This window comes from Strix uralensis, chromosome 18, assembly GCF_047716275.1.
Source record: "Strix uralensis isolate ZFMK-TIS-50842 chromosome 18, bStrUra1, whole genome shotgun sequence".
NCBI classification, from domain to species: domain Eukaryota; kingdom Metazoa; phylum Chordata; class Aves; order Strigiformes; family Strigidae; genus Strix; species Strix uralensis.
In genome coordinates this window covers 13925710-13941069 of record NC_133989.1, presented here as the reverse complement: position 1 = coordinate 13941069, position 15360 = coordinate 13925710, and the positions used below count along the sequence as shown (strand labels likewise).

Below are 15360 nucleotides of genomic sequence, written 5' to 3'. Positions count from 1 at the left end.
CTTTTCCACTAGCTCAGTTTCCAACCACCTGCTCCCAAGGACTCCCCATTTGTCTAACCTTTTTATTATGGTTGTGACATATTCTACTTGGCTCTAAGTAATTATCCAATCTTAGCATTCTTAGCAATTGAATTTTTTTTTTTCCTCTTCTGACAATATGGTAGAGAAAATCCCCTTAGATGTCATCAAGTACAGGGAATCAGCTAGTCCCCATCATACGGAGATTCCTCATGTGCTACCGATAGCTGATGCAGAAGGGAGTTGCTGCTGCTCCTGCATCTTGAATACAGTGGACAAGCCTCAAGGGCAGTTAGTGCCCACAAAGCCAGTGTTTCGTCAACTGATAGCTCCTTCTGCTAGATCTACAAGTAGAACTGGAAATTTTTTTTTTTTAATTTTGTTTTTGAAAGACAGTATTTCAAAAGAACATACATAGAGAGTTTCTCGGGCAGATTGCACAGACATGAAAGGAAGCCACAGTTACAAATGAGAGAAAGCCTATCTGCCAGAGCAGTGCTTTTCTCTGCTACTTAGAATAATTCAATATGCCCATGACTGTGTAGAGGAAGCCTCTCTTTTACCTACTATTTCAATTACCTTATTTATTTTTATGGAGATAATTTATGTTTTGTCAGGAACTAGCTTGTATGTTATTCTAATGTCTTACACTTGTTCAATTACATTTATATTAGATGTGAGGAAAAAATTCTTTAACGTGATGAGACACTGGCACAGGTTGCCCAGAGATGCTGGGGCTGCCCCCTCCCTGGAAGGGTTCAAGGCCAGGTTGGACGGGGCTTTGGGCAACCTGGGCTGGTGGAAGGTGTCCCTGCCCATGGCAGGGGGTTGGAACTGGATGAGCTTTAAGGTCCTTTCCAACCCAAACCATTCTGTGATAACAGCAGAAGTACACGGAGGAAGAGGTAATAAAAATAAATGTACATATGCGATAGTAAAACAAATAGTTAAGATAAATATTTTATTTATACGTAATAGAATAAATTTATGAAAAACACACATTTTACTTTTGTTTGACAAAACCAAGTGGTTTACCTGCTCTGTAATCTCACTTTCATTAGCATATTTAATTATGCTTTTGCATTTAATCATCAAAATGCTCAATAATGTGCATTTTGTTCCCAGTCATGGAATGCCACTGCTATGTGTATCCATGATAGATGTTTTTAATAAAACCAGTAATTACCCTTTATTGTTGTTTTAAATTATTATTTTTAAGTTTGTTAGGGAACAATACTTTTAGGTATAAGAGAAAGAAAGCTTTCCTTTTACCATTTCACAATATAATGAAAAAAAAATCCATTTAAACAGATGCTAATAAACCTTTTTTAAAAACTAGTGCTTAATTATCTTGAAGTTGTTTACAAGTGAAGACTTGGCAGCTGAGCTCTGGGTGTACGTGGAGCCAGCCCAGGGCGGCAGTGCTGTGGCAGGCGCTGGGAGCTGGCTGTGCCAGCGCCTTGTGGCCCGGCTCCCCGGCACCCTTTGCTTTTTGGGTGACCTTGGGCACCTGCCAGCGTGCGGGCTTTTAGTCTGTGAGCCTGACAGGCACGTTTTGTAACAAATTGAAAGGTCTGCCAGGCTTTTTAAACATCAGATAGATCTGGGCTCAGTTTTAAAGGCATTTGGTTGATTTTTTAATTTTTTTTTTTTTTTTTTTTTTGGTTAACAAGGTTGAACTACGAAATCAGAGGATGTTAATGGGATTTGTAATGTATCAAATATTTTCCTTCTTTTCAAAAAAAAAAAAATCTTGGGTTTCTTTCAGTATAGAATACAAGGTAAAATTTGTAACTGAAATGGAACCAGATCAGTCAAAAAATGAAGATGCTGTGCTGTGAACTGAAGTAAAATGATCATCTTAACTGTTGAGAGAGCTCAGTCCCTGGCTTACCTAAGCACATACTCCATTATCTCACTTAGTTCATCTTTCTTTTAGAATACATTCGTCTGTGTGGCAGGGCTCCTCCTTCTTCATTGCTCAGAGAATGCCATGAAATAGCCTTTTTTAGTTCATCAGCTGTAATGACACCTATTTCTTTGGGTATAACTTGGGGTTTAGTTGATTGTAGGTATCTCAACAAACAGGTGGTTTGTTCAGTGGTGATTTTATTGTATTAGTCTCACTCCTTTTTTCTCTTCTCTCTGTTGCAAGTCTTTTCTCAGAACATGCCTTTCTATATAACTGCCTGCTTTCAGTGTTGTCTGTTCTCTTTGGACCAGTGATGATATCCAAACTGGTTAAAAAAAAAAAAAAAATTATATCCAAATTTTAAGGAGATGTTCTTTCTCCAGAAAAGGGCAAAGCCAAAACACTTTTACAGTGTTGAAAGACTAGTGAACTCTATTTAATCAGTGTTTTTATCTGTCACATCTGAAAAGGCATTTATACCACATTCAGGCTCAGAAGGCATTGAAATGTGATGGGCAGCAGCTGTGTGAGCTGTGACGCTCGGCAAAGGAACTCTGTCACAGAAAGACATGATGTACTTCAGGGACGGACAGAGTTGTCCGTCATTCTGAAATGTCCACGTATAGGACATAAATATGGAAGGTGTTCATGAAACAATTCATCTGTCAGGATCTCTTTGAAGAGATGAACAGCATGCACTGTAGAGTTGGTTGTTTTATCCTGAACCATCACACACACTTGAATTGTGCATTTAAGGCAAACCACTTGAATGCTTCTGCTCTGTTTATCTTGCTGTGCTTTTTGATGGTAGGTATGTTTCCCTAGACTTGTTTCATGCTATTGAAATTTAAGAGGAAGAGGGAATAAAGGCAAGATAGAGAAGGCTTCAGCTCTAATTTAATATCTGGAGTAAAATCATTGTCAGAAAAATTACATTACTGTTTGGTTTTCCACCTGTAGAACAAGAACAACATCTTTCAAAAACACAAAGGAAACATTCTGATGATTCACTGTCATTACGAGTTTTGTTGCTGTTGCAGCAACAGTGGCCACTGTCTCAATTTATTGTGAGAGTGAAATATTCTATGAAGTTCTCAACCATTCTGCGATACTACCAAATTTGTATTTTGTAATTGAAGTGAGTTTAAATATTTTCTGGGCTACAGAGAGAGGTCATACCATGCTGGTAGTTGGAAGAACACGTTTCGGTCTTCTTATCAACTACTGATGCACCAGTCTCCTCCCAGTCTGCCTAGAAGGAAGGGATGGGGACCTTACTGGGGTGTCCAGATGTTGGCTGACCTGCTCTGGTTGGAGTGACTGGCTGAGCTGCGGGTGCGTTGAGGGGGAGGCAGGAATTGGACTCACACCTATTTTGCTTCTCTTTCTGTATCAGAAAGCACCCGTTCAGGACTCACAAAAAGCTGCTACACCTGTCACACTCATTTTTCTTGCCTTTGTGCGTTCTCAGTCTCTGTAACCTACTGCTGAGAAACAGAATTTAGTCAGTGGACACCTGCACTGCTAATAAACTCTGCCTCCTGCTCTCCATAGGGTCAGGGGACATGGGCATGGGGCCTCAGACGAGTACGGACATCTTCTGCTCAATGTCATGTCTTCACTGACAGCAGCAATTTCTTGCAATTAGGCTCCTGCAGCAGGTGGTTAACCTGGGGGCAACAGCTGATTGTCTCTATTTAACTTCACTGCTCAACTTGAGATTCTTGTTCAAAGCCCAGTGTTTCACCATTGCTTCCTTTCCTCTCTGTTCTTCTCTTGATGGAGGGGTATAAAGCAGAGACAATTGTTATTAATAATCTAAATCAACCTTTGCTTTTCTACACCTCACCTTGAGCAAGAAGACTACAGAGAACAAAATGAAATCTGTAACACTTAATAAGGAAAGAGCAAAACCAGCTATAAAAGTCAACTTTTCTGAAAATTGCGATAGCAGAAAATGCAGTCTCTGAATGTTGCAGGTCACTGTTGGGTCAAAAATGTCTGCTTACCTGGACTAAGGACTTGAGAGCACAGCTGAAGGATCCCTGGGAGAGTTTGTTTCGTTTGGGCCACTTGTACATCACAAATGCTTCAGAAAGGTTCCTGGCCTGCAGTGTTTGCATCAGCCTACCAGAGTAATGATAAGTATCAAAGCATCAGTGGGAGATGCAATATTAAAAAATACGGTTCAGTTCACGATTTTGTTGTGAACTTTCAAAATGTAATTAATAGTTCAACCAGGCTGAAATAAAAATACAGCATTTGCACAGTGAAATCCCAGAGACTGCAATTTTCTTTGCATGGGTTCAAGTCTAGTTTTAATAGATCGGTGGCAGATGGTTCATTGCTCCTGCCTCATAAGAATTTCCTTTTTTTTTTTCTGAGGTTTCAGGACACTTAGAAATTTTTATTTCCTTTTATGCAGGTTACACTAATGTCTTTTTATATATGATCTCTTAAGTATTCAAATTGGGCCAGTCTGTTCCTGTCTTGCTTTGGTAGGTATTTTTGTAAAGCTGAAGTTGAGATACATATTAGCAGCTTTTCTTACACTAACCCAGTGAAAGGTTAACAATTTTCAGGTTTTTTCTTGTGTTTTTTGGAAGCTATAATTCCAAGAATACAGAAATGGAGAAGTTTGTCCAGTTTCAAGTATTCACTACAACTAGAGGATTGTTGATCGATTATAAACCTTTTTAGTTTTCTTGCTTCTTTTGGGGGAAAATAAATCTTTATGACATTATGAAAAAACAGTGATGTTTGACAGTAGATTCCCGGGGATAGGCTCTGTAGACTTTTTGAGATTGTGTACTTACAAAGCTAAAATGTGGAAGGAATTAAACGGAGAAGGTAGTAGGCACCACTGTCCTTTAAAAACAACAGTACAAAATCTCATCTTTGAAACTGAGTTTCAATGACTTATGCTGCAGAGGAAATCAGTGTGGCAGCAGGAGAATATTTTCCAAATTACGTAGTCTCAGTTTTCAGAAAAAGGAGATTGAAACTGAGAGAAGGCAGCCAGAGAGAATATAAAGCTTTCCAGGTCCAGCTTCTATTTGTTGATTTAATGCCAGTTTGTTTTCTTCCTCTCTGAACCTAAAGTTTAAATAGGTTTTACTTATTTCTCCTTTGCTCAAGAATCTAGAAGGCCATTTGCTGTCAAGTCTCTACGCCTGTCGTCGGAGACTCCTCAGACTAGGGGTGTTTCTGACACCTGCATCCCCTTCCTGCTGTCACTATGACCTATACAGAATCATGATCTAATTTTTTCACTGCACTGAACAATCTCACTTTTTAGGATTATTAGCCTGAGCACATACAGTTCTTGGGAAAACGTGGCATGTTCTGTGTTTATGTAGTGAGGTCTGGACTATGCTTGTAATCTGTATTTTTAGCTTCTCACTTTGTAACTCAAAGTCATCTGCAGTTTATAGGCTGGTTACTCTATTGAAAAGATTGTGTTGCAAAACCAAAGAAGGGCCTCAGGATATCTGAGAGCATTTATAATACAATTTTAAGTAGAATTAGAAAATGGTTGATACAAGGCAGCTTCCAAGATTTACAGTTTGGGGTAAGAAAGGAAAGGGAAATGTGAACAAGATGAGAAAGCAAGTTAAAACTACAGGTAATCTTCCATAGTCCAGGTTTTGGACGTAGGACGTGGTGAGATGATGCCGAATCAGAGTTGCTCTTTACCCTCTGATAAAGTCAGCACATCTGACATCAACAAATGTCGCACACCCTCTGATTACCCATTCATTCCATAACATGGCTGACTTAAAGAAAATAACTGTGATTTAAAAACCCAGTATAGCATTAACATGGAGGTTAATGGCCACCTTCAGCTGCATCATTGTCCTGGCATGAAATGTTTTTGCTGTGTCTCAGCCACATTCTGCGTTGGGATCCAGAGTTGATTTATTTGGTGTAGTGGCGAGTTCAGAAGGACAAGCATCTGCTTTGGTTTTCTTTCCTTTCAGTGCACCTTGGAATGAGACTTGCGCTTACCATTACAGTTTCAGAGGCTGCAAGTTTTCATGGAAACATTCTTTTATTCACCTTATTTCTCTATACAATTCATCTACAGAAATGTTCTTCTCATGAGTTTATAGTAAAGGAATGATTATCACCTAATGCTAAGTACGTATGTGTATATTTATGCCTATAAACCTTTTCATTTCTAAATTATAATTTTTTGACACATACAGTACTAAAGAATCTCATTTAAGAGGTGTATTCTGGATGCTAAGGCCTTGACATGACTTACATGAAATCCTAAACCAGTTGCTAGTTTTAGACTCCTGGTCGTTTAATACCCATCCTATTTCAAAAGTGGCTGCATGTGTGTGTATCTATATAAAGATTCAGAACAGTGTTCATTTCAGAAGTAGCTATTTTCCCATTGCCAGACACTAGGGTTTTTTTAGAAGACAGAATATGCTGGTTGTTATAGTGTATTTTCCGCTTATGCATTAGCAGACTGAAGGCAGTATGGCTGGTGCATGCTTTACTTTCAAAAATTACTAGAAGGCTTTTTCTCTGCTTTAATTATCTTCCAAAGAAACGTAACAAGTATTTGGGAGTCCTTGTGACTTTTTTTGTTCCCATGAAAATGTTCTGTTCCTTTCATAGGTTGAATCGTGAGAGAACATGAGAAGTGGGCGAAACACTGAATTGTGCTATTAATCAAATAACTTTATAGGAAATTATGTATTTTCTAATTACCTTGCTTAGATATATATTGAGCAAAAAAGGAAACAAGCTACACAAGTTGACGAAATGTCAGATAAACAAACTATGACATGTGTAGTATTATTACCATCTGACATATCTCAAACACTGATTTTACTCACTCATCCTTCATTCTTTATATCCGCATGTCTAGCAGTGCATGCATTTATGTTTTATGTAAAGGGCGAAGTCTGTAGTCAGAGCATTTGAGCTACGCTGTTAAAAATAAATTAAGGAACAGCAGGTGAGAATGGTTCCTACACATGAATATTCAAACTGTACCTCAGTCAGATACTGTAGAAAGAATAATAAAGAGCAATAAAACTTCGGTGGGGCCAAGGCACTGATATGATCTGAAATAAAAGTTTTATTGGCACAAGAGTGATATGACTCCAAAAACTTATATCTGCTCGTATGCCCCATTGCCAAAATGTTCACGAGTTTAAAAAATTGAGGGGGCAGTGGCACTGAGATGTTGAAAGTCTAACAGTCAGGCTCTTAACCCTGGTGTGCTTTAGTCTCTGAGCAGAATGTGTTTAGGGTCAGCAGGACGGTGTAGGAACTAAGTAGCTAATTTGAAATCTGGGAGAGAGACTTAAATTCATTCCTTCTCTGGCAGCCATTTCCTATGTATTTGCATCACTTAGGGCTGAACTCACCCAGGCATTTAGGCACTTTCAAGCAGATCATCAGCTACCTTTTTTTTTTTTTTTAATTGGTATGAATGAAGGTGACTTTCACACTGCTGCCATTGTTGGATTCAGTGAGGTTTCACAGGAATCAGGAGCACGACCACTGTTCAGGGCACTGTGACGGGATTTTCAGGGAGAACTCAGGAACCAGAGTGCATTTGTGGAGCTGACATTCATCTCTCCGTCACTTATACATTGTAAAGACAAGAACGTTCAGAACTGTGAAATACTTTGATACTCTGGAAGGAAGCATATTAATAGATGACTGAATTCTTTTAATGTAAAATTTTTATTTTTTTTCTGTGCTTGCTTCACAGATCCCGTCCATGGACCACAAAACGTAGAAGTTGTTGATATTCGCTCCCGGCAGCTGACGTTGCAGTGGGAGCCCTTTGGTTATGCAGTGACCCGCTGCCACAGCTACAATCTCACAGTCCAGTACCAGTATGTGTTTAACCAGCAAAAATTTGAGGCAGAGGAACTCATCCAAACTTCTTCCCACTACACCTTGCGAGGTCTTCGGCCCTTCATGACCATCAGACTGAGGTTAGCCCTCTCTAACCCAGAAGGCAAAATGGAAAGTGAGGAGTTGGTTGTACAGACTGAGGAAGATGGTAAGTTATGTTGGGTTTGTTTGCATGCTTGTTTTTTGGGAGAAGACTAGTATTTTCAAGTTGTGAATAACAACATAACCTTTTCTCCCATAGACTTATAAATGTCTTCTCTGGACAGTGGGTGTTTGTTATGCAAGTAAAATTTGTAGGTGTAAACAATTTCCATTTCACAGCCATGTTCTTGAAGGGGCAAGGATCCCTGAAGTGACAAACGCCAGTCTGAGCAGTTGCCAAACAGTGGTAGGTTTAATTCTATAGAAGTTGTGTTCTGAACTACCCAGGACCCCCAGATTGGCTTCTTTGTCATACGGGCAAATGTAATCCTGGCATTTGTTGATTTTTCTTGTGCCTTCACATCACTGTTCCAAAACGAAGTATAACGTCTTCCTTTCCAGAGTGTAACTTTTCTTAATACTGATCTTCTGGATATAGCATTTTATATACGTCTCGGAAGCTAAATTAATTAGGTGCTAACTCTTCTGTTCTTGATACAAAAGAAGTGTTTTCTGGAAGGAAAGCTTTGAAGTGTTACTATCCCATCTGAGCTATTTCAGACCAAGGACTCTCACAGACTACAAGCCTCCATCCTGTCCAGTGTGTTAAAAAAGAAATGTTCTTCCTCTGCCAGAGCTGTAAGGAGTTGCTGTCCTAAGTTTCTCTCAGCTGAAGGTGGTTCTTGCAGTCCAGTATATCATACGGGGGGGACATAAGAGGATGGCAGATCTTTCAGAAAAATGAACAGGGTTTTTATCAGACAGGCTTGGGAGTGCATTTAGTTAGTTATCTTCCACAGTATTAAAATTTTGCTTGAGTCGGTGGATTTTTTAGCTGGCCTTGTAGCCATAATGAAATATAAATCTTACATTGTTACTTTGCTAAGGAAATAAATCTTTCAATTGATAAAGGTGTGCAGCCCAGTAGCATCTTTATGCCGAGGTGCAATCTGGCTCTTTAGGTGGATAGAGCTTTGCTGTTGTGTGGGCGGAGAAGGACAAATTAAATTTCCTGCTGCTGCTGTGCTGCACTCGAATAAGGATGTACTGAAATTAGTTTCATATTTTCATGGATTCTGATTTATTTATCACTTAGTGGTTAGATTAGGGTACTCTTATTTGAACCAAAGTTTGAGAATAGGCCTTTCATATTGAGAGTGCCTTGGTAATGGCAGTGCCTTGAGGTTTTTTTTTTATTTTTTAATTTTTTTTATTTTTTTTAATTTTCAGCTCTGAACTTCCCATCTGGTGGCCTCTTGGTGTCTTCTGATGTGTGTGCAGCTGGAGCTGGTGGTAGCTTCTAACACAGTTTTTTGTTGGTTTTTTTTCCTGTAGTTCCTGGACCAGTTCCCTTGGAATCCATCCAGGGAGGACCTTTTGAAGAGAAGATCTATGTTCAGTGGAAGCCTCCAAATGAGACAAATGGCATCATTACACTCTATGAGGTGAGGAGAACAGATTGTTGTCAAGGAATACATGCCACAGGGCCCTTTTCATACGTATTTAAGCCAATCCTGAGCTCTGAGAGATTTCAGCAGGTGCTAAAAGAAGCTTGATTAAAATACATAAGAATCTTCAAGATAGTCTGTGCTATCACTGGAAAAGTTTTCTAGTCCAAAAAAGAAAAGATTTCTTTACCAATATTCCCCCATGTCTCAGGTGTTCAATTCCAGCCCTTTTTTCTTCTGCAGTATCTCCAAGATCTGGTTTTTTTCTTTTTTTTCTTGAGGTAAACTTCTGTTAGGTTTTATACCTAAATACCTAAACTAACTCCTCTGTGCCGTTCCAATAGTCGTAAAACTTCCTGGCAATCTCAGCAGAATATAGCCATTAAGTCTTATCTTTAGTGTTCTTATTGAATCTTTCAATGATACATCTATCTAGCCCAATCACTTCTCCTGCTGCCAAAATAAATATACAGGAGGTTATAGGATGATCACTGACCGTCCTACGCTGGATGAAAAAAAAAATTTAAAAGTAATTTTAGAGTGTATCAGAGATGTTTCTTGTTAAGGTAAGGAAGCGTTACCGTTGTCATGTGCTTCTGGTGAGACTGTATCCATAATGTCATGTACACCCAAAGGTGCAGAAAAGGAATATAAATGGAGGACTGCTTTAGAGGATCATGTGAAATGAAAGACAGTCCTACAAGAGAAGATAAAGGCACTTTTATTAAAGTGCACTGGCGCACCAGTGCTGGCTGAGCATGTTTCAGTTTATAGGTTCAGCATTTACCACAGTAAGATTAGAAAAAATGAAAAAAAGTTTTGGTTTTATGGTGATGTAAAAATCAACACCGTGGGCTTGTGCAGCATTTTCTGATACAGAGAGGCAAGAACCACTTTTTTGCTTCCTCTTTTTTGCTGGGTGAACGTAGAAACTTACTTTGGAAAAGACATGGGTGCAAGAAGCAACTCTGCCATCACCAGTGAGGTGGTTCTCCTTTCCTCCTCCCATCCAGCTCCTCAGTTTGGAACAGCATGTCTTCTAACATGTCACTCCTAGATCTCCTTGCTAACACTGGCTGTCACTGTGTGACAAGTTCATCAGCTGGAGATAAAAATACAGATGAGCAGTTACACATAACCTGGAGAGATGGCCAGAGCATTCTCAGGGTAGTTGTCAGGCTGTTAGGTCTGTATCACAAGCAGGTATGAGCATCTCTTCCAAGTAACAGGAGATCCTAGTTTTGAAATTGCTCACTAAATAAAGGTACAGGTCTTTGCACAGACGCATCTCATCCTGCTACCTACAACTGAAGTTTAATCTTCCTAAAAATACAGAGAAACTTCCAGTATTGTCCAGGTAGTTGCATCTTCTGCATTGCTTGTTTAATCCCTAGCCTACTATAGATGCTTAAACCTGCATCTCTGTCTCTGCTGGTGTTATTTTAAGATTTCATGCCATGTGTCTAGGACCAGAGTAATTCCTCAGCAGTAATGACCTCCAAAGTGTTGTTTTAGACAGGATTCAGCCATTTTTCAGTATCATCATGGCCTTACACTGCTTTAACAGAGTTCAGCTGACCTACTTGTTAAAGAGATAAAGAAAAGCTAGTGGTTAGTCTCCGAGAGGTTTTCAGTTCTTTCCCATGGCCTACAGCACCGATCCAGGTAGAATCAGAAAGCTTTAAAGACAACAGAAGAAAAAAGGTCAAACTATGAACTTGTGCAGTGCTACTTTAAAGAGGTCTCTGCAGGGAGCAGAGTTCCTGCAGCCCAGCACTGCTCTGTCACCAGGAGGAGCTGGGAGGCTCAGTGATGTGTTAGAAAACTTGCAGCTATCTAGAAATTCTGCAATTGTGTCGCTGTCTTTAGGGATGTCCTGGTTTAACCAGGATAGGGTTAAGTTTCCCCAGCAGTCGGGGGGGAGCTCTAGCCGGGTTATTCAGATACCATGCGGACGTCACATCCTGGCAGGTCACATTTTCCTGGCGCGGAGCGCGGTGCACTCGTGGTTTTGTACATCGTGCTTCTCACTGCTGTTATTTGGTAACTATTTTACTCTGTTCATTGCTATCACTATTACTGTTATTCTTATTGTTGTTGTTGGTTGTGTTGTTGTTGCACTGTTGTATTAAACCTTTCCTTATTTCAGTCTTGGGGCTTTGTATTTCACTCCCTTTGTGGGGGAGGGGCAGCGGCCGCGTGGTCTCAGACCCCGGCAGGGGCTAAACCACCACAAGGGAGAAACAAACCCAAGAGCCTACTAACATTTATTAATGAAAAATTCCCTGCGACATACAGAATCAAGAAATACCACTTTATGAATTTGAGTTAGTGGTGTTGAGTTCTGCATTACACCTGGAAGTAGCTGGCTAAGATTCACACGTAGGTATCATACAAGTGATGGTCTCTCAAACTCTCTTGGGCACAAGACCTTCTAATAAAAACAAATTTAAAAACCTACTTCTCCTCCTAAATAATAGTTACCTCCTTGCCATCACCATCAAGATCTGATTCATTGTATTCTAAAATGCTTCCAAATAATCACACTGTCTATTCTACTTACATACCACTTGCTTTTCCTTGGGACAGATTTTCTTCTCAGATCCCTAATCATTCTTGCAGTTCCCTGCCAGGCAGACTTCCATATCGCACAAATTGCCATTGCAGTTTGCATGCACACTGCTTATATGCCAACTGGGCTGAAATTCAGCTGCACAACCTTCAGCAAGTCATTTGGCAGCCAGAATCACTAATTTCATCATGACTGAATGCTTCTAAAGAGCCTGACCAAAATGGAAGGACCTTAATGAACCTTTTTGACTTATGTTAGTCTCCTCTGATTGATATTTATCCTTCAAAATGCTATTGTAGTCTTTTAATAAAGGCAGCAATAGCCTTGCATTTAAAGCTGGTTTCAAAACCCCCTGCGTTCGGTTGGAGAATTGATTGTTTCACTGGGTACGGCCACAGCTGGATTTTTAAACAAAGGAACCTTCTAGATCCCCAAATTGGTATGTAATTGCAGTCTGTTTCTAGGGAGCAGAAACCTCTTGTTCAAGAGAACTTGCAAAGCTCTGGGAATTGCAAGTCAGTTAATCAGTATGCTGAAAAGATTAGGTTATGAGCCTTGTAGAAAGCGAGTGATGGTACCGTTCATTCTGGGGGTGTTGGGGGAGCACAGCAAAGCAGTTAATAACACGAGCATACTCTTGAGTTAGTAGGTGTCAGTTGATCTGTCCAGTCAAGAAAGCCATTAGGGAGATGCACAGGCTGCTGTTGCAAGTAAGCCCTGCAACAGAGATAAAGCTTAAGAGCTCTAGCTGTAGTCAAGTCTCCAGGTAGCTTCAAGGTGTGTAGGTGCTTACCTGAGATAAGTAGATCAATCTGTGTTCTGACACACAGCTAAACAGTGAGAATGGATTTTGGTGGTGCATTGGGTTGGGTTGAATGCTCTACAGACACGTTTTTGCACGTGGCATTCATGAAAGAGGCGTTATTACAGCTGTCTCTTGTAGCGAGCTGTGACTGGCAGAATATAATAATGTTGTAATAAGTCCTGTCCCCCTTTCAGTCTTCTGGCAGACTGAAAGCACCACAACTTGTTTATTTTTTTTATCAGTCCTGAAAAGCTGCTATGCTTTAAAATCCCTAATAATCAAATGCTGCTTAGTGTGCTTATACCATGTGGGAATTCAGCTTCAAAGCCTTTGTGTACAAAGACATGCAACAAAGATACTTTTTTTTAAAAAAAATTTGTATCCTAAGTGTGTGTAAAGTCAAACCACCATCAAACAGCAGAAAGACCTATGCTGTCATTGGACTGCAGGAACAAGTAATCTAATTTAAGGTCATGGACCAGCTTTGGCACTTAAATTCTCCTGCTTTTAGATGACATGAGGTTGTCTTAAGTGTTTGCTCCATAATCCATATTGAAGTGCTTCAGATACATGCGTGGACCCAGATATTCTGTGCAAACTTGCATCTTGAAAATGTAAATAAACAAAACTTATTTATATATGCATTTCACTATTCATTTGGGCAGCTGGAAGCTTACAGGTCCACTCAGTAAGTGGTGTTGGCTTTCACCTTTGTAAATACATTTTTTGAGTGTAATCTCTTAGAATTGTGAGTTTTAGAATATTTTGCCCTCAAAGGGGAAGAAGGAAAAAAAACCCCACCTAGCATTCCTAAGATATTTGTCACATTACTTGGGGGAAGGCATTAGATAAGGTATTACAGTCCTAGAAGCATTGGAAGAGTGGCTACAGTATACTGAGCTCCTTGGCTGGAAAAATGACTCTTGACTGTTGAAGTCCTTTCAGTGAGCCATGCCTAAAGGCAGTGTTTAAACAGGAAGCTGTCTTTTTAAACGTTGCGAGGTGTAGTCTTGTAATCACTTATGTTCTCATCTTTATGATGATTAAGTCCCATGTGGGTTGCACATGGGTCTTGGGAAAAATAAGAATGCATTTGCGGCTTCTAACTAGCTAGTTTTCTCAGTCACTGTTTCTGAAATGCTGTAAATCTCTATTTAGATGCCAGGAATAATAATATAACGGACTTTCATACACAATTTCAGCTCTTTAATGGCATGCTTGGAGCCTAGTTCTTCTAATCCCAGTGGATTTGAGTTTAAATTGCACTTCAGAGGTTACAGATCCTCTTAGTTGCCATGCAAAATTGCAGTTTGCCCTTCATCATCTCTTCAGTTGCCAATATGCCATTTCTTCTCCATCACTTCACTCACTTGTTCTCTGCAGGAGAGGTCATTACATGGAAACTGCCTCTTGGAAGGTCATGCATGAGGTCAATATTTGTGGGATGCACTGCCTGCATTTACGATAAGGCAGAAACAAATTTCTTCCACCTTTGACCCCTGAAAGTGCATACTTATTGTAACACAAAGCATGATTATCTGGCGTAATAGCTATCCACTGCATGGATATGCATGCATTTCTATTCATAGCCCTTTTTTAAGCTATTCATGAAACCTGACATTTTTAGGATAAAATCTTCCCTGCTAAAAGGTGTAGCAAAAAACGGTTTCCTGAAAAAGCTGAAAGGGTTGGGGACTCAACTTGGCTTAGTCATTTGTTTGTTTATTTGAAGGCTTTTTTTGGTTAAGAAGAGTGAAAAATGGCTCCCACAAGAAGGAAAGCAACAACCACGAAATCTTGCAACCAATTTATATAAAGCTCTACAGTCGAAATAGTAGAAAAATGACAATTCTCGGAAATTGCCTTCAGTGAGAAGTGGCTTTGAATGTTCCCATGAAAATCAATCATGTTACAGCTTCTCAATTGCATTCTGTGGATGCACGATACTCCTGGGACGAAGCTTTCTCACTTAAGCTCACTAAGTGTGCACTGAAGGAAGTCCATGCTACACACAGCTGGCTCCTGCATTTATCTGAACATTAAGAGAACATTAAGGAGACACTGTTAAGTGCTCAAAACCCAGGAAATGATCAATTAAGGATTGTATATTCGGTCATAGCTTTATCACTCTTCTGTACAGGCATTTGACCATGCAGTCTTCACGCAATCGGATAGTACTCTCTGTTCATCTGCAGCACTAATGTTGTTTTCCTTTGACACTGGATTTATACAGTGTCTTGTACTGCAGTATATTGTTTGTCCGGAGTCCATGAAAGTCAATTACATTAAGAATAAGCGTTTTACTGCATCTGTACTATGTTGAATTAGAATTCTTTAATAATCTAAACTAGCAATGAAACTGTGTGGCCATGTATAATCTGTTTAAGTTTGATACTCTATCAGCTGTACAGTAGGCTGCGTCATCCTCTCAATGACATGTAAGGGAAGCTGTGCGTATATACCCAGCTAAATTAGTTCTGTAGTTTACGGCTTTTTGCACAGAATTGCACTAGAAGAGGGCTGGGCTGGCTGAAGAGAAACTCTTTATTACATGGTTGCTGACTGTAGTATTTAC

The 15360-nt window shown here is 39.7% G+C and overlaps 1 protein-coding gene across 9 annotated transcripts in view; it reads left to right on the top strand.

Moving 5' to 3' along the window:
• The window catches only part of PTPRT (protein tyrosine phosphatase receptor type T), a 473479-nt gene that overhangs the window by 296147 nt on the left and 161972 nt on the right, over positions 1-15360 (top strand). For all 9 annotated transcript variants that reach the window (XR_012631402.1, XR_012631400.1, XR_012631401.1 and 6 more), the window contains exons 8-9: positions 7671-7967; positions 9296-9405. Coding sequence is in view for 6 of the 9 variants with exons in the window: in XM_074888115.1 (XP_074744216.1) it covers positions 7671-7967; positions 9296-9405 (407 nt within the window). In the remaining 3 variants the exon portion in view is untranslated. The remainder of the gene's footprint in view (positions 1-7670; positions 7968-9295; positions 9406-15360) is intronic.